This window comes from Triturus cristatus, chromosome 8 (assembly GCF_964204655.1).
Source record: "Triturus cristatus chromosome 8, aTriCri1.1, whole genome shotgun sequence".
In the NCBI taxonomy this organism is placed as follows: domain Eukaryota; kingdom Metazoa; phylum Chordata; class Amphibia; order Caudata; family Salamandridae; genus Triturus; species Triturus cristatus.
In genome coordinates this window covers 1,197,092,345-1,197,111,035 of record NC_140591.1, presented here as the reverse complement: position 1 = coordinate 1,197,111,035, position 18,691 = coordinate 1,197,092,345, and the positions used below count along the sequence as shown (strand labels likewise).

The following is an 18,691-nucleotide window of genomic DNA, read 5'->3' as shown; positions in this document are numbered from 1 at the left end:
GCGGCCCCATCAGATGTGAGTTCGCTAACTAAAGAAGCACGTCATCTGTGTATAGCTCAATTCTCTTCTCTGTGGAATTCTCCCATCTCCAGCCCCGTAACTGGGTGTCCCATCGCACCAGGCGAGTTAAGGGTTTGATAGCCAGGACGAATAAAAGGTGGGAGAGAGGGCCTTTCAACAGGAAAAGAGTCATAGAGGACTCAGTTGACTACCACCTGGGACTTGGGCTGCGAATAGAGTAGAGCAATGTAGCCTTGTATATTGGGACTTGGCCCCATCTTGGCCAAGACTGACATCACAAAGCTCCAGTCAATGCGATCAAAAGCCTTTTCAAAACCAATGAGGAGGAGGTCACAGGGCTTAGGCATCTCATGAGCTTGGACTAGTGCTACCTGCAGCCTGTGTATACAGTGCCAGGTACCCCAATTAGGCATACAGCCACACTGGTCCGGATAGACCAGGATCGATTTGACCTGCCGAAGCCTTGTGGCTATTATCTTTGCAGAGATTTTATTCTGCTTATTAATGAGAGCTATGGGCCTACAGGGACTGCATCACAGCCTGGGGCAGCCCTCCTAAGAGAGCACCACGATGGTGGTTGTGTCTAGTTCTGTGAGAAAATGCCCTATCTGTGCTGCCCCAAGGTAAAGATTAAGGAGGTGCAGGGACAGTATGTCCTGAAATTTATGTCAATGGCTACCTGTCCGGTCTAGGGGTTTCTATTGTATCCCAGATATAGCTTCTTGAATATCCCCTACGGAGATGAGCTCGTCTAGTTTCGTACACCCCGTATTGGATAGGCATGGGAGTGGAATGTCAACCAGGAGGGGTTAGCTCAGCTTGCTCAGAGGACGGGGTCGAGTCTCATACAGGGTGTGATAGTACTTGGTGAACATCGACACTATTCACACTGAGGTATAGCAGAGTGCCTGTTAAATCAAGGACCTCCGGGATTATCCTATTGGCTGTGTCCCAAACGGCCAGCCTGTACAGGAGCTTGCTAGACATGTCCCTGCGTTCATACACCCGTTGTGTGGAGGCCCTCCAGCACTGCCTAGCCCCCTCCAAGGCCATCAGTTGGAGAGTAGACCTGGCAAGTGATAGTTGGTGCTGCGTGGCCTTAGAGGGGTTGGAAATGTGACGGTGATATTAGGTAGCAATAGGACCTCCAGATCTGTAACCATTTGCCTACGATCCCTTTCAGTATGGTGCACATATCCTTTGGCTACACGTCAAATCATGGCCTTCCCAGCGGCCCACAGCATACCAGCCGAGCCTACTGAGCAAGTGTTAACCTCAAAATCGGTGTGCAATTCAGCAGTTAGAAGGTCTGTACAACGCTCATCCTGGAGATGCCATGCATTGAGGTGCCATATGGGACGCATTCCGCCCACTGACCCCCAAGATGAATTTCATTTGGCGACTGGTCTGAGATGCTGCTAGGGATATTCTAGACACTGGTGGCATGCAGGCATTATTAGGAAGTCTATGCACGAAAGCGTCCAATGCGCTGCTAATGTGTGAGTATAGGCTCTCACATCATAGAAGCCCAGGGAGTCCAGCCACCCTCTAGAGTGATTTGCACTCAGTGTTGTGAAGGGATTCCCATGTTATCCATGCCAGGGTTTAGCGTAGCATTGAAATTCCCACCTATAATTCTCCGGCCCGCAGTGTCTCATTAATAACTGTAAATGTCAGAGTGGGCAGATGAAGCGAGACGTACATTCTCAGGAGAAAGTACAGGTGTCCTTCAAGTATGCCCTCCACCCCTATAAACTGACCAAGGGGGGTCAGTGACCTTGTTAGTAACAGCAAGGGAATAGGGTTTAAGAAATAATATGGCTACCCTACTAGAGCCCGCGTTGAACCACGCACGGTAAACTCTAGTGTACCCAAAGCTGTTTAGGAGTGGGCAGTTAAACCCCAATAGGTGAGTCTCCTGTAACATAAGGACAGAGGGACGAAGGTGCTTAGCATATCGGAGGGCTGTCAATCTTCTAATTCGGTCCAACAGGCCATTGACATTCCAAGTTATGACAGTATGAGCTGTCATTGGGGTATATTTGTGGGCAAGTACCTTACCCACCCAGCCGTAGGTGGCAAATGTTGGGGAGGTGAAATCAAAGGTACCTGAAAGGTGTAGAGATGTCTAGGATCAAGTGTGTGTCACAGCCTGCATACTGGCGAGATAAAAACAAACCATAACCCAAGTAAACAAAACTCCATCCCTCCCCAACTCCTCCCCTCCCCACACTTCCTTCGCTGAAGCATCTGTCGCCCTAAAACCTAAACAAATTAAAACAAACCAAATAAGTGACTCAAAATAGAATGTATAGTTCTGGGGGTTTTCAACTGGTGGTCATCCTGCAGTGAGCGGATAAATAGTAAGTGCTACTGATGTTGCCTAACTGGTAAGGAGCCTACGTTGATTATTGTCGTGGGTCACTATCCTGTGCCTCAGAAACTTCACTCACAGGGCCATCTGCCAGGTTGGGTCCCCCTTCAGCATTTGACCGGCCAGCAGCAACGTCTACTTGCTGGAAAGTCGGTGAATCGTCCAGGCGCCCTAGGCAATCTGGTTAACTGCCAGCAATTGGGTTTCAAAGCCAGAGGGATTGTGGGGTCCCTCAACGTCAATAGAACCTCCCTGTCCGCTCCATCGCCCACACCCATTTTGCCTCCGGAGTGTAAAAAAAATGGGAGTGGCCCATGTGGATCACCTTGAGTTTCGCCAGGAAGAGGAGCATTTATTGTTAGGGTAAGGGCTCTGAGCTTTTGTTTTACCTCGTCAAAGGACCTTTTCCGAGTTTGCCTTTCCCGGGTGTAGTCTGGAAACATCAGCATCTGGGATGAGGAAAACTGTAGATCCCTGGCCTTGCGAGTTTCATGAAGAATGGCATCTCTATCATGGTAGATGAGAAATCTGGCAGCTGTGGAGGTGCACCCAGAGAGGCACCCTTTTAATCACAAACCACCGTGAGAGGGTGTCTCCCACCACGACTGCATCCGGTCCTGCAAGAAACGTGAATCCGATAACACGGAGGTTATCTTGCGGAGTACTGTTCTCTGCATCTTTGGCCTGTTGTTCAAGAGTGGCGGAAAGGGATTCCAATCGTCCACCTTGGCTTTTAAGAGGATAACATCATCCTTCACTGTTGACATTCTACTATTCATTTTGTGTGATGATATAAGAGATATTCCTGAGGTTCTGTCGAAGGAGAGAAACATCCACCTTAACTTCCCTGATTCTGGTCTCCACTGGGACTCCTGGATTGCCTGCAGTATAATAGCAAGGTCAGTGGGCTCCGTTGACCTCCGTGCCAGTGAAGAGGCACTCTGATGCCCCTCTCCCACCAGGGGAGCAGTAGTGGTGAATTTATCCATCCTAGTTTGGGCATGTAATGCCATGCCCTTGTCCTTCCCCATGTTACGACATGGAAGGCCACCAGGGCTGGTCACAAGAGTTGATCTTCAAGATGGCAGCAAGGACAGCCACCACTCTGCCTGCTTGCCCCAGGCGACAGGGGGCAGCACAAGCAGACGAGAGCATTCAAGGGGAGCAACTCAAATGAACAGCACGAAGCTCAAGGTTTCCATCAGCAGGGGGCGGGGAGGAAGAGGTAGTGACAATATTAGGTCCCCTCTCGGTCTGCTTGCCTTGCAAAGCAGGAAGCACAAGCAGCCAAGAGTGTCCAGTCGGCCAGCCTGGAGGGAAGGCAAGTGTCTCCAGTATGCTGTGTATCAAGTGGAGGGGGTATCACCAGGAAGACAGCCCCCCATCCATGATTATTGCCTGAAAAAATTCCAAGGGGGTGTCCCGCCACGCCAGTCGGGTTCTCGAGGCCAATCCAAGCAGATCACCCTTTGCCACCTCTAGCTAAACCCAGGCAGCATCCTCACGTTTCAATTAAAGGCTAACCTATACAGTAGGAGGAGCAGTTCAAATCAGAAAGCGTGCCGTACCGGGTCGCTACCACACAAACTACTCCAATGAGGGCCACCATCTCACCTAGGCACCAAGCCCCCCACCGGTGAGTTCGGCCAAAGATCCAGACAGACTTGTGTCCTGCATAGCTGACCCCTTCCCGGCGCCTCTTATCTCTATCCTCAAGGCACAAGGGATCGCGGCACCTCAGGGCACGCAGTTCCGGTAGGCCCAGAATGGCACCACCACAGGACCCAAGTCCAGGGGTGGGGGGGTCGGCCAGAGCCTACAGCAATCCACACTCGCTAGCACCTCCGGTGTCCCTGGCACGCCCAACCACGCAGCTGCCAAATGGATCTTCTTTGGGGTGGTAGCCCACCACGGGAGCTATCATGGAACTACAAACGACCTGACACTGTCTTGCCAGCAGCACTCAATGTTCAACCCCCATCTTACCCGGGCTGTCCACGTCCCCAAAAAGTTAACAATTTTTAAAGTACTTTATGGTGCCGCAATTGCAATTAGAATGGTTTGTTTACCTGTCTTTGGTGCAGTTGTTATCTACATGCACATATATCTGTGAAATATTATGTCCTTCCTGCGAAGGATGGGTTAAATAATATATATATATAATGTTACCCATTATGTATATTATACTTATTTAGTTGAAGGTAGCATGAACAATGTGTTTTTGTCTTTTTATTGAAAAAGAGAGATATGTACTGAAGCCTAGGCAACCTACTGTACTGTACTGGTTAGCTGTCTGCAGTTAATAGAACAGAAAAATGTTTAATTATGTAGTTGAAATTGCTCCTGTAAGGCTGATTTATCAATGGGGCTCTACCGAAATAATGATGTTCAGGTTTTGCTTACCTTTCACGAGCACGGTAATGATTAAACAATAGACAATATTTAAACTGGTTAATGAAAGCCTCTGTGCTGAGGCTATAATTCTCTAAATTTACTGTCATGCTCAGAGACTAAAAAGCTATAGGGAAGAGAATCATTTATGTTTTATTGTATTTGAAGCGAAGGGTTTAGCAAGTCAACCTAATCCACACAGTTGGAATGTCTTGAATGCCTCTCCAGCACATACATTGCCTTTGTTTTCGAAATTAGAGACACAAACATGAAGAGTCTATTGAAAACTATCAATTCTGTAAGAAAGCAAGAAATTACACTTTTCACATTTGTACTGCCCACATTCACCTGACAAGTCTTGCGAAAAGACAGCCAGAGGTTATTCACCACTCAAAGCCATTGAGAATATGAAACAGTTTTCTTTTTATTTAACACATTTGTCCAACATAACCAGTCAACTGCCTAATGCAGGCTATAGTAACTAATCAGACTATCACCATAAGTTAAATAATGATCAGCACTTTGTAGTTATTGCTCAAGATTTATTGTTGAATACTACAATTCGCAATGAACTAACCTATTTATTAAACGGTCTAGCGTAATCACGGCCGGACTGGGAACCGAAACCTGACCTGGCAAACAGCTCGGCTGGCCCCCGGGGGGATGGGCTAGTTGGAAGCACCACTGCCGTCTCACCATTGCCCATTTTGTTACAGGGGGCAGATATTGCAGCTAGGCTGACAAACCGGTCCCCCCATTGTGGCCCACCGGGCAAACACCTGGTGCCCGCTACGGCCAGTCCAGCCCTGGGCGTAATCATATTGCAGTATTAACATTACAGAAATGGCTTTCTCTCACATAAGCACTTTTGGAGTAGCATGGCATAACACAATTGCATCTACACAATTGCCAACAAAAAAATCCTTCCATAGGAAGGATGGCACCCACTTTATAAAAGGAAATCGCCTCTGTTTCTTCTGAAGAAGGCACTATTGAACTGCTTATATATAACCCTAGAACAGCAGAACTCAAATTGTCATTGCAATTTACAAATCAACATACAGTGAAAAGGTAATAGAAACGTCTTCAGAATGGGCCCCTAACGACCAGATATATAGCACAAAAATGTCTACCTGAATATTAATTAAGCAGCAAAAATATGGAGCGGAGAAACAAAACTATCCTCAAAATTGAACTAGGGATCATGGCAAAAATGTAGTGATAAAAACACTTTATTTGAGACCCATATGTGAACTGTAAGCTTGTCTATGCAAAATAGCATGACTAGCCTGCAACCAAAAACCTGCATATTTTACTTGCCCCTTCCTTGTGGCAAGCTGTGCAACTCTGGCAACTTGAGCACCATGAGCCCACTGTGTCCTCTGTGGTTGTGAACACAAATAATCTTTTCAGAATATTACTTTATTAGAAATAAAAAATAAATCAAATATATCCATGGCATTTATGTCCTATGTATAATGTAAAGCTCTGATTTTAAAATATTTTCAACAAAAAAAATTGTACCTTTGGTTTCGATTTTCAGTCAAAACAATATATATTTTTAAATCTTTTATGCAAAAATAAAATCTATAAATAATAATTAAGGTCATAGGAACGTTGTTTCTCGCGCTTCACTCGTTGAATATATCTTGGGGTCCACGATAATGTGTTCCCTGCAACAATAGGAAGCATGTTCTAGCTGGTAATCAAGGCTGCAGTCTTGATGCAGGCCGTTATTGAAGAGTATGCTGTCGCTTGAACCCGCGTGCAAACTGCTTGATGGATGCCTCATCGGCCTTAAACGTGGCGTTGACGTTTTTAAGTTTATGAAACTTGAATCACATGGATCCTTAGTTGCGGTCCGCTGCAGCCCTTCCTCTGTGAAGGGAGACTCCAGTTCTGTACCAGATTGCAACAAATTATCTCCCAGTACAGGAGGGCCTTGACTGTATAGAGGGTGACATGGTACGGCAGATTGTTGGTGTTTTCCAGGCAAAATGGCAACACTAGGGGTGAATTTAACCTCTAGTGCTGTTGAGGTGTGCATATTAATTGGAGGAAAACAAGGTTCTGCTGACTGCCCATATTTCTCCATAGATATTTTTGGGTTGCAGAAATCGTGCGGGTCCTCCACATCCAGCTGAGGTGAATTTAGCGAACCATCCTGCAGTGTTAGGCATGGAGAGCGTAATTCAGCTTTGGGATTTAATTTCTCCAGAAAATGACTGCGTGCTTCAGCAGGAACTTTTAGTAACTGGCGGCCAAGCTGCAGTTGTGTTGGGGAGAGTGACCCCTGTAGTGTCCTACATAGAATCCTAAGGGAATAATAAGAAACAATAAATAATTCAAGAATAACTACTTGTCACCAAATCTTACCTATAGCCATTTAGTGTTTCCAGAAGCTTGATATTATGATGTTGCTTTGCAAACGTTTCATGCATTTAACCATCTTATAAGCATCAGAAAAAAATGAGGGCCTATAATAATTTGATAGCATCAGTTATCATTAACTGTGACAGGACTGAACAGGAAACATGAGCTTGTATGCTGGCGAATAATTAAATTCCAATAAGAACCCCACATGCTTGAGAGACAATGTAACATACACAGAAACACATGGCCTAACTCAGAAAGGTCTTGTCAACAACAGACATATGTCAGCCTCCAGAGTCATCATCCCTTGTGCTGTGACTAACTGTGTCTGACATAGCTAGACCATCGGAGTCCAGTCTGAAAAGTTCATCAATAAGAGCAAATCCCTGGAGTTAAGGGATGTGGTTTGTCATGAAATCAGACACTTCTTTGTCTTTGAGCACATGGATGTTTGCCGACTTCAAAGGCTGAAGTGGTGTCAAGGTCAGAGTTGGAGATGCCAGACACGTCAACCCTGGAGCAGCGGGTCCACCATTGGGGGGTGGCCCAGAGAAGTAGGGCCAGCCTGAAAATGTCCAGAATGGCTTGCCGAGTGGCCTCAACATGTGCAGTGTTAGCGGATGGTGTTGGCTTACTCTGGTTTAATTTTTTTCATTATGGACTGGCTCTGATGATGAGACCGGCACCAGAAAACAGAATCAACCCTATGAATAGTTCCAGGAGTGGGGCTGTTTCCTCAAGGAAGCAGCATTACTTCTTTTGGCACTTTTCTGAGTTAGTTCTAGGACAATGCCTTGTGAGATTGTTCCCTGTCAGGGGAGTCACCTTACGGAAACATGTATGCTTTAGGAGTCCTCACTGGTCTTACCAGAAATACTTGGCCTCACTTCTCTGATGGCCGTCTGATATACTGAGCAGCAGGAGTCCAAGGCTGATGAACCATGATAGGAGCCAAGTTACCACATGCAAATATCATGCAGATCTGACAAGAACATTTTTATGAATCTATAAAAAGGATTTGAACCCCATAACCCCAGGAGGAGAGATTTTACTTATCTGCTATGGAAAGCTGAGGAACGTAATCATTGAAGCACCGAGAGTGCTCCGGTCCCAAGACAATAATGCAGTGACTGATACCAGCACACCAGTTCGCACCTTATATGTCCTGATGTCAAAACCTAGGCTGGTGAAGTCAGATCTATGAGAACACTAATAGAGGAAAAGAAAATGATCACTGCTTTGTTCTAATGCAGCCTCTGGGTATAGTTGAAAGTTAAAGGTCCGCGATAATAGGAGACTGAGTTGCGCCCCCAATTTGGAGTAGGCGTGTCATCATACACATGAGGTATCTGGAAGGTTGTCAATGAAAATTATTAATTACAGGTTTCTGCACAGGACCTTCCTGGTCCTTCACCTGACACAAAAGTTCAGTCCAAGTGTATACCTGTGGCCCAGTTCGGAAGCACTGCAGCAGTCTTAATATGTAAGCAGGTGCTAGTTACAATTGGATGGAATCTACTGTCCATTTTAGCAAAACCAAAACATTAGGAGAAAATCAAAATCTACCCTGACACTCCCAAATGTAAAAAAACAACACAAAGGCATATACGTGCATTCTTGCAAAGGCTAAATCAATATATGCAAGACCATATAAGCCCCTCAACAAATGAATTACCCTCTCTTGTTTGGCATGCCAAACATCTCTCGCCATAATGAACACTGGCCACCTGTGAATTCAGAACTATGCAAAAGCTTCCGTAAACTCTTCAATGAGAAAATCAAACTTGCATAGAGAACTTTAATGCCAACTTTGTAGCCCTAAATCTTTCCCCTAAATACTCTGACACTTGATGTTTATCACCTATCTCACTCGACGATCTACCTAACACCAATCAAGCCCAGAGAAAACCTCTGTGCTCCCCTCCTGGCCAAACCTCTTGAGGAAAGATTTCAAAACCTGATAAATGGCTCCATGCATCAAGCTCCATTAAACTAAACCAAATCAAGGCAATTTTAACAACAGGGAACTTAGATACAGATCAACAAGCAAACTATCAATCTGTCTCCTAGCACTACAGCTCAGAAAGGCAACTAAAAAACACAGCGACCTTCCAACGCAACAATGTCATATCTAAGGAAGGCTTGCTAGCCTGGTCAGTCTGGCTATTGAGCAGGCTTCAGTAAAGAAACTCCAACCCTAAGAGGACTTGAAAATGTATGTAATTTCCAGGACAATGGTGACTCTTGCTTTGCCTTTGATACGATTCATAAGGACAGGCTACTTTTTATTCTGGAATATTGCATGGGCTTTAGGGGTAAGGTCGTAAGCTGGTTCTCATCCTTCCTTACCACAGATCCCTGCTAGTAAAAATTGCTGATCAGATTTCATCTAAAGTGACAGCAGTGTGTGGGGCTCCACATGGTTCAGTCTAGCCCCTGTATTTTTCAACCTCTACTTGGCGCCTCGAGGGCTAACTTTGGAAAACTAATGTATTGCTCTACACCAATATGCCAATGACAATCAATTACACTTGAAGATCTCATCTGTAAAAGACATCGGCCCAGATGTACAACTGTTTATTGCGGTCGCAAAGGAGCATTTAGCCCATTTGCGACCGTAAAAAATGCACAATGTATTAACCCTATTTTGCGAGTCGCTAATCTATTAGTGACTCGCAAAATAGGGTTAGCGACTCGCTATGAGGAAGGGGCATGCCAAGGGCATCCCTTCCTAATAGCAAGTGCAAATGCCATGCGGTCACAAAAAACTCGCAGTTTACCACCTATTCAAGTAGGTGGTAAACCATTCGCAAACGGGAAGGGGTCCTCAAGGGACCCCTTCCCCTTTGTGAATGGGTGCGCAAATATTTTTCAAGAGCCGACAGTGGTCCCAGGGACCACTGCCTGCCCTTAAAAAATGAAACTGAAAAGTTTCATATTTCTTTTTTAAATGCATCCCGTTTTCCTTTATGGAAAACGGGCTGCATTTTTTAAAAACTGCTTCATTGACAAAGGAGTCCCAGACATGGTGGTCTGCTGACCCCAGCAGGCCACCATCCCTGGGAGTGGTAGCCATTTGTAATGGGGTAGCAAATTGCGACAGCCTCATTAATACTCATGAGGCATGCAATTTGTGACCCCATTGGGAATAGCAAACAGTGTCTGAGACACTGTTGTACATTGAATTTTGCGACTTGCAATTTGTCGCAATTTGAGAGTCGCAAAATTCAATGATCGTACATCCGGCCCATTATCAATTAAAAGGACTGCTTCATCAAATTTCAAACTTGGATATTAAAACTTTTCCCACTTGAACATACAGAAAAGTGAATTTGTCCTCACATCGACATCCTCCAAAAACTCAACTTCTCCATCAAAAAGTATTTGAATTTATGGATTTTTTTCCGCTCTCCTTGTCCCTCTGCTTAGCCCTTGGAACTGATACTGGACTTCCCACTTACACTGATCTCTCACATAAATAATGTGACAAAAGCTGCAAATTTTCACTTTTAAGCCTGAAAGAGGATATGACACCCCATTTTATCTGACGATCCCAGTGGAACAGTACTTTTGTTGATCATTTCAAGATAGGAGTTTCGGAATATCCTACTTGCGGAGACCCGCATCACTGCCATTGCAACCATTCAGTCGGTCCTGTATTCAGCAGCTTGGCTCATCCACACAGCAAAAAACTCTGATTATATAGGTTATCCATCTCAGCTACAATGATATTGAAAACACACTACCTAATTCACAATGCCATTCAGGCATCCCTAACACGAAAATTGTTGCTTCTTGCTTCCGACCTGGTGTAGAGGTGGCTCGGTTCATTGGTACCTTCCGCCTGTCTTACTGACTTATTTCTCTTTTGATTTATTCACATAATTATTTGTGATTTGAATTTTCTCACATGGGTATGCCTTCATCCTTGTTTGGGGAGCTTTTATTCCTTTATTGAGCTTTAATTTGGTGGTTATTTGCTTTGTCTTTGGTCCTGAGAAAAACCTGGATTGAACTCAATCGAAAATGTCTCCAGCGGCCTCTTACCAGTGCCTTCAGGAAGCGCTTAGTATCTTCTGATGTTTGAGTAATATCAAACCTCCAAACTGCTGTCTCTCCACAAGGTAGCATCGGGTGAGTTCAAGATTTTTTGTGAGCAGCTCAATAAGCAATATAGTTAATAAATAGTAAATACATAGATCACACCACATTAAAAAAGTTCAAGGACAATTTAGAAAAGTTAAACTGGAGGAAAATTGCTTGACACTATCAATTAAGTCAATGAGGTCAACCATTAACACAGAAATTAATGGGAACCATTAATGACTTGGGCTTTTCCTGCATGACTGGGGCAAAAGTCAGATAGATCAATCAGTGCACATGGTCAGATAAGGCTTTGGTGCTTGGCCCTCTAAATTAAACTCTTTTCACACACTTAATATGTTTGTAGAGCGCTCCAATGGTGTTTATCTTAAGACCATATCTATGCAGAAAGACATGGTGGAAAGGATTTGCAGGTTTCGTTTCAAAACACTGTGAGTAGGCAGAAAAATGTGCAAAGTATTTGCATAATTTTTGGGCTGGAGCTTTGACGAAATGTTCATTCCAGGAATTCACTGCACTACGTAGGGACTTCAAGTCCAACCATAGATCACCGCCTGATTTGTTTACCTAAAACCCACCTCTATCACCCCTCACTCAACTCCCTGGCAGACTATCCCTCTCAAAAAATACCATCTCAAACCTAGACGTGCTACAGCTGAAATGTCTCATATTGAAGTGGAAGCCCTGATCAACTCCTATGCCACTGTCACCAGCAAATACCCCTACCAGAAAATCCCCATCATCCTCAGTACAAGCAGGCTCCCTATCACCAACCACCCTCCCAGACCACCAGCCTAACCCATTTCCATCTAACTCAATCAATCTTAACCGAAAGTAGCAACCATATAAAACTGCATGCTCCTAAACTGTCGGTCAGCATCGAAGCATGCTATCGAAATAGCAGACACCATCCTACTTCACAAAATCGACATATGATTTCTGACAGAAACTTGGCTAAAAAACACTCATCAGCAACCCTGGATCTCCTCACCCCACCAGGTTTCTCAATCATCTGTCACGACTGTTAAGATCGCTCTGGTGGTGGCCTAGCGATCATACACAAAAATGACTGCCAACTTACACCCTTCCACACAACCGAATACTCAACCTCTGAATACCTAGGAGTTACCCTTCCCTCTAAAGGCCTAAACACTTTGAAACTCCATATCATCTATCACCCTCCAGGAGATAACTGTCAATTTCAAGAAGAAATAACAAACCTCATAACTCTAAACTCCTTGAAAGACTCCACAGACATCATCCTAGGAAGCCTAAACTTACACCTGAATGATACCAATGACACTACTAGGCAAGCACTAAACTCCCTCCTAGAACACTGTAAAAAACCAATCCACAACAAAGGTGCGACCCTTGATGCTATCATCTCCAATCCCAGTGCTATATCCCTGCACACCATCTTTCCCATGGATTGGTCCGACCATCATCTAATCCTTTATGGCCTTAACATCAATCATACTAAACTTCCCACCCAAACCCACCTGCAGAAACACTGCACATGAAACATGCACCAAATCCAACAAGCAGAGCTAGAATCCCTAATTAGCTCCCAAATCATTCCCACTCCAGAATTGTCAACCACTGACAGACTCCTTGACACCCCCCCCCCCTAAAACTCAAAAAACCAAAAAGTGCCCCCTCAGATCATGGTTCAACACAGACCTTACCAATGAGAGGTGACAACTCAGAATGACGAAAAGAAAATGGAGAAACCAACCCTCTCTAGCTCATCTCTCTCTCCTATGAACAGAACGGCTAAAATACAAAAAGCACATCTACAGAGAAAAATCCACCTTCTTCAGAGCCCAACTAGACCACTCCAGAAACAGCCCCAAAGACCTCTTCAAGATCATCAAAAACAAAAACTTCTCCATTCCCCAACATACTACAGATGCCCCCACAAAACCATATGAAGAGTTTGCTGAATTCTTCACAGACAAGATAACAAACACTGAACTCTCCTTTGACCCCCTTCCCCTCCACCTACCATCAAAGACCCCTTGTCCAATGTTGACCCACCACATACCCCATCAACAATTGAGGTTGATCCCTACAATCCCAACACATTAGAATACCAGAACTACAGCGCCAACCACCTCCATCCAAAAAAAGTCTATCATCCATAAAGCCAACCAACCTCGTCTCTGATCCTCTTACCTACTCCCTCCTCAAAAATCTCAGTTACCATCATCGCTCCAACCTGGATGATTATCATCAACTCCTTCCAATCCAGCGCTCCTTGCCGGTCTCCCTTAAACTTGGTCAAATCACCCTCCCCCCAATCAATAAGCCTGAAGCCGATCCTGATGACCCATCCATTGAAAGAGGCAATTCCAGCAGCAGCCTTTCTGATGACTGCTGATGGTGGTCGAAGACGTCACCATTGAGTGTCATTTCTGTACCTGTCCTTCTCTATTAATCTTTGCACTTGAAACCTTGAGAGCATTGGAATGACCTTGGTATGAGGCATATGTTTAGGAACCAGGGCTGGCATCAGCGAAGGGGCTATTGGCTGTCAATGGGCACTGGTGTGGTCCAATTTGGGGTCAGAAGTGTGCCGTGTGGTGGGTGACAGGGTCAACTAGTGCTGGGGAAACACCCAATGGCATTATCCCCATTGCTGACCATGCTGGATCCATGCGGTCCAATGACATGCCAAAGGGAACCGATGTGCCTTGGAACAGCGCCATCATCTCTTGTGTGAAAGTACGGATCAGTGCCAAGTTGCAGCTGGGAACTCCAGACATAATGGAAGAAGGCTTGGCACTTGAGCAGGAACCAGCCCCGGACCCGGATCTTTAGCCGGAGTCATCTTCACCAACTCTAGAAGCAGCACCTCAACATGAAGTAGTCTCATCTGCACCTCTCCCTCTGCTTTTTCCTTTGATGACTTGGAAGATGGTGGCAAACATGATCTTGATCAAGTCCAAAGCTCATTGTGCACACAGGTCTTAACTATGCCTCCCACTCCTTAATGGCCTTTGAATGCATGGGGACTCACTGCTTGAACAACTTTGAGTTGTGCTAAGGTCCAAAACAACACATGCAGACTTAGTGGGGGTTTGAAATGAATATCTGTCCATGACAGGATGAGCATGATTTAAGGCCTGATTTTTTGGAGGCGACATCCTGCCTAGCACAGCAAAACTGTAAGTTTTACATTACAAACCTCCACAGAGAGCAGCTTGGGAAACTCGCTGAAGGCTGCAGAAAAAAAGTGAACTGACTTCAGGACACTGTGGTGGCTCTGTATTGCTCAGGTGATATCATATTCATGATTTTACTTGATGTAGAAACTCCCCAAACATCACCTACTCGTGCAGGAGAGAGATTGCAAATTGTTTGGAGCCAGTCTGGTGCCCATTGAGATTCAAAAAGTGAGGCATAGAAAGATAAAATATCCACCAGGACAGTTCTTTTTACCCTTTATCTCATAGGCTCTAGGTGAAGGTATGGTCCCCCCTCCCCCTAATGGCTCATGAGCCTTCTCTGCCTTGGACCTGTTCATACCTTCTTTATCACCGCCTATTGATCGAGAAGTGCACAGCTACAAGAGTTCATTCATGTTTGATTCTTTCTTTCCTTAGTCCCCTGTCATGTTGCCAGTAGCTTGTAGGTTCACTCTGGGCCAGACTTTGACCTCACTCTCTTCTTCAGCAACTGCTCCATGCTAGGGCCAGGTGCTTAGCTTTTAGGCTTGGGTATCTTTCATGCTGTTCTCACTGCGACTAACCAGTCTGTCCAGCTTGTGGTCTCTACTCTAGCTGCACCCTGGATATCTCTGAGTGGGTGAGGCTCTGGTCTTTCTCTTTCTCCAGTGGTGGTCTGTGTGTGACAGATGTTGGGGTGTTGGTGGACCACCAGAAGGGTTATATGCTGCTATGGTCAAACGGGCCCCTTTCCTCTTCACTGCTTACCCATAGGCAGTTTTATCTCAGAGGACTTGTTGGAGGTTTTGGTGATCAGCCCCGATGGGCCGTAGGCCACCCCCACACTAGGAAAACTTTACACACCAAGAGATGTTGGTTAAATGTCACTCCCCAGTCTGTTGCCACCACCCAAGAATGTCCCAGCCGCCTGATACCTCTGATCTTGACTGGAGAGTCCCAGGCCATTATGAGGTGTTTTCCTGCTACTTTTGCCTTTCCTAATCAAGTTACCAGCGCAACAAAGGTGCAATTTCACATCACTTCAGCCCCTCAGGTTATGTGTAAATCAACCACATCCCCCTACTGCTGTGTTTTCTGGGATTATAGTGCATGCCTCCCTCTATTTCCGGCAGAGCAATTCAGGTATGTTGCTGCTGCTGCCAAGGTTCCTTCTCCTATGGGCTTCAGAGCAGTCTGAGGGTCACCATCTTAATCACAGCTGCCGCTTCGGTCTCACATGGCCAGCCACTTCAGCCTTTAGCTTACTTAATGGCTCTATTGACGTCCTGTGCCAGGTGTGGAGCCCTGGATTCAGATGTCTGCCACGTTGCAAGCTCGGACATGAAGCCCAACTTTATACGCTTTTAATCTAACATTGTCATAATGCCTGTAGTGAAGTGCATTGTAGGTTAAGCACGTCATATGCATTTTGTATGCATGCACAGGCTCAAATGCATTGTTATGGTTAAATAATGCTTTGTGTTGTGTTTTGTAATGATGGCTCGTGCATGTATTGGACTTTGGTTTCTGGAATTTATAATCTGGTGGAAATTCTTGTGGAGGACCTTTGCCATAACTGGAGCAGCGGCACATTAGAAGACGCAAACTAGTCAAGGCACAGACAAGTCTCCATCCTCTTTTATTTTGGCCAGGGTACCGTGGGTTGCCGACTTGCCAGTACTCCCGCTCTTTGACATTGAAACAGCCGACAACGTGGCACGTGAACCTGTGAGCAGCCATTAGTGTGTAGCCAGCAGCAGGCGCAGTTGCCAGCGTAGACACTGCTGTGCACACTGTCTTCAAGACCATTGCTGCCGATTTAAGGAACATCGCATGTGGCCAATTCCATGGTAGGGTGCTGGCTGTTTTACGGAGCGTTCTTGCAGCACGTCATTCGATTGGCCTGGGCGCATCTCACAAACCTCGGCCCTATATCAGCCAGCCACCTTTTTCTTGACCTACATCAGCTGGTGGCCTTCTTGTCTTGAGCTTATGCATTGTAATACAGAATGAAGAAGTGATGTCACAGCATCTTTATGTGGCGGCCATCTTTATTTACATTTTTCTCATTAAACATATGCACACACTCGTCAGTCAAATTTATCTTAAGTGCGCATCATGTTGGAGGCCATGAGCAACTGTAATACGCATACATTCGTTTTGTGGAGTCTGTTGAGGGTGCATCACACGGAATGCACACAACAGGGTGTCTGTTGTGCATTGCTTCGATCTCAGATACAACAGCAGCAGTCATTAACACTTCTCACTTTCTACAGTTTTTGGTAACAGTATTGATTGATGAAGCTGCTGCACCAAATGCTGCAGAGCTTATAAGCAACTTTTCAGGCATTGTTTCATACAGCAGCACCATTTATTATATATTGTCATGTTCTATGTTTTCTGGTAATAGTATTGTTCATTGAAGCTACTGAACCACATGCTATTGAGCAGGTACTGTTTAGGTGTTGTTTAAGCCAATTTTTGTTTTTTTCTTTACAATTTTATTTTGTTTTGTATTTACTGCAAGTGTTAGTATGGCCACTCTGCAGACAATTACGCAACCACCTCCATTTTTAGCTCAACCTGGCAAACCAACTATAACATGGATCCAGTGGTTTAGATTATTTGATAACAATGTGGTTTCTATAGATACTACGTGTTACAGTCCTGTGTTCAAATTTGCATTGTTATTTGGTAGTCTTGGTCATGCGACTCAACAAATCTATTGACATCTGGAGATGGCCCATGGAATATCTATCTAGAGGCTAGTGATAGTCTGCGTGAACAGTTCTCTGATGAACCTAACAGATTGCTTGAGCGTCATAATTTCTGGAAGGGCAAACAACAGCCAGAGGAGAATGTGGAGGAGTACATGTCTGCTCTTTGAGTGGTAGCTACAACTTGCAAGTTTGGCCCCAACCTTGACATTTACATTCGTGACCAGTTTGTATTTAACTGTTTTTCAAGGAAGGTTCAGGAGAGACTCTCAAGTTGTAGGAATCCAATGTGAAGTGAAGTAGTTGACCTAGCCAAGCGCATAGAGAGATCTCTGATTTCCTCTAAAATTCTTCACCCTGAACCCGGTATCAACGTGGTAGTGTTCATTGAGGATTGCTTAGAATCCCTCTTTTACATTAGCACTAAAGGGAAAGTGTTCAGAAACACTGGCAAAAAATATTGCTACAGATGTGGTTCTAAAAGTCATCTCAGCAATTTTGGAGGCTGTCTAGCTGCCAGAAAGAGGTGTCTCTTGTGTAAAAAGATGGGACACTTTCACACTGTATGCCGGAGTGCTAAAAACCAAGTGAATTTTAGTAATGTGGATGTGGTTTTGTGTGCTGAACCTTAGACAATGTTATTCTCACATTAAAATGCCCTGGTCAAACCATGCATGTCAAAGGCAAGGGTGGCTCCTCCATTAAGGCGGAGGAGCGTCGCCCCACTGCCTTTCAGCACGGCAAAAAAGGAAAAATAAAATGATAATAACGCAATGTTATTATAATAGGATTTTTCTGTGCTGGGGCAGTTTTGTGGGGCTGGGCTGTGCAGGGGGGAGTAGTGGTGACACCCTCCAACGTGAGCATGAATGGCTGGCCAGCCTTGTGGGGCCGGCCAAACATTTATGAGCACTTAGCATGTTCTGCACCCAGGCTGCATTACAGCCTGGGTGGAGAACATGTCCAGGCTTCCATTCCCCATCTGAGCACCGAACCACGGCGCTCAGACCAATGACAACGCTGCATTGCAGTGTTATGATTAACTGCCTGGGTGCTTACCAACCACAACGCTGCATTGCAGCGCAGTGCTTGGTTCTGGGGAGCCTATCCTGCTTCCTGTTCCAGCAGAAGCCAGGAAGAGGACTGAGGAGAGGCGGGGGCCGGCCAGCCGGCTGGCTGACAGGTAAGTGATTTCTAAGAAAAACATTTTTCCTCTCCCCTTCCCCCCCTCCCCTCATGCATAATGTGTCACTATTGCTTATGGCTGACTTCGGTTCCCCAATAACTATTCTGAGAGGTACCATATTTTACGAGTTCTGGGATTATAATTGTACTCTGTTTCCCACTGTTGCTTTTCACTAGGCACTGGGGAGAAAGACAATGAAATGTCACTTGTCTTGGCAGAGTGACATACACCAATGTTTATGTGGTTAAGGGCAGAAATAATATAGGGTGGCAGGACCTGGCTAAAATGGGTTTATACCTTGTCCCTGGTCCTGACAACCCTGTAAGGCTTGGTGAAGTTCCAGCATCATTGGGAGATG

The 18,691-nt window shown here is 45.2% G+C and overlaps 1 protein-coding gene across 1 annotated transcript in view; it reads right to left on the bottom strand.

Moving 5' to 3' along the window:
• Window positions 1-5,187: 5,187 nt before the first annotated feature.
• Window positions 5,188-18,691, bottom strand: part of ATP10A (ATPase phospholipid transporting 10A (putative)) — an 831,750-nt gene continuing 818,246 nt past the window's right edge. The window contains exon 21 of the mRNA XM_085622881.1: window positions 5,188-7,101. Coding sequence (XP_085479007.1) covers window positions 6,393-7,101 — 709 coding nt within the window. The 3' untranslated portion in view covers window positions 5,188-6,392. The remainder of the gene's footprint in view (window positions 7,102-18,691) is intronic.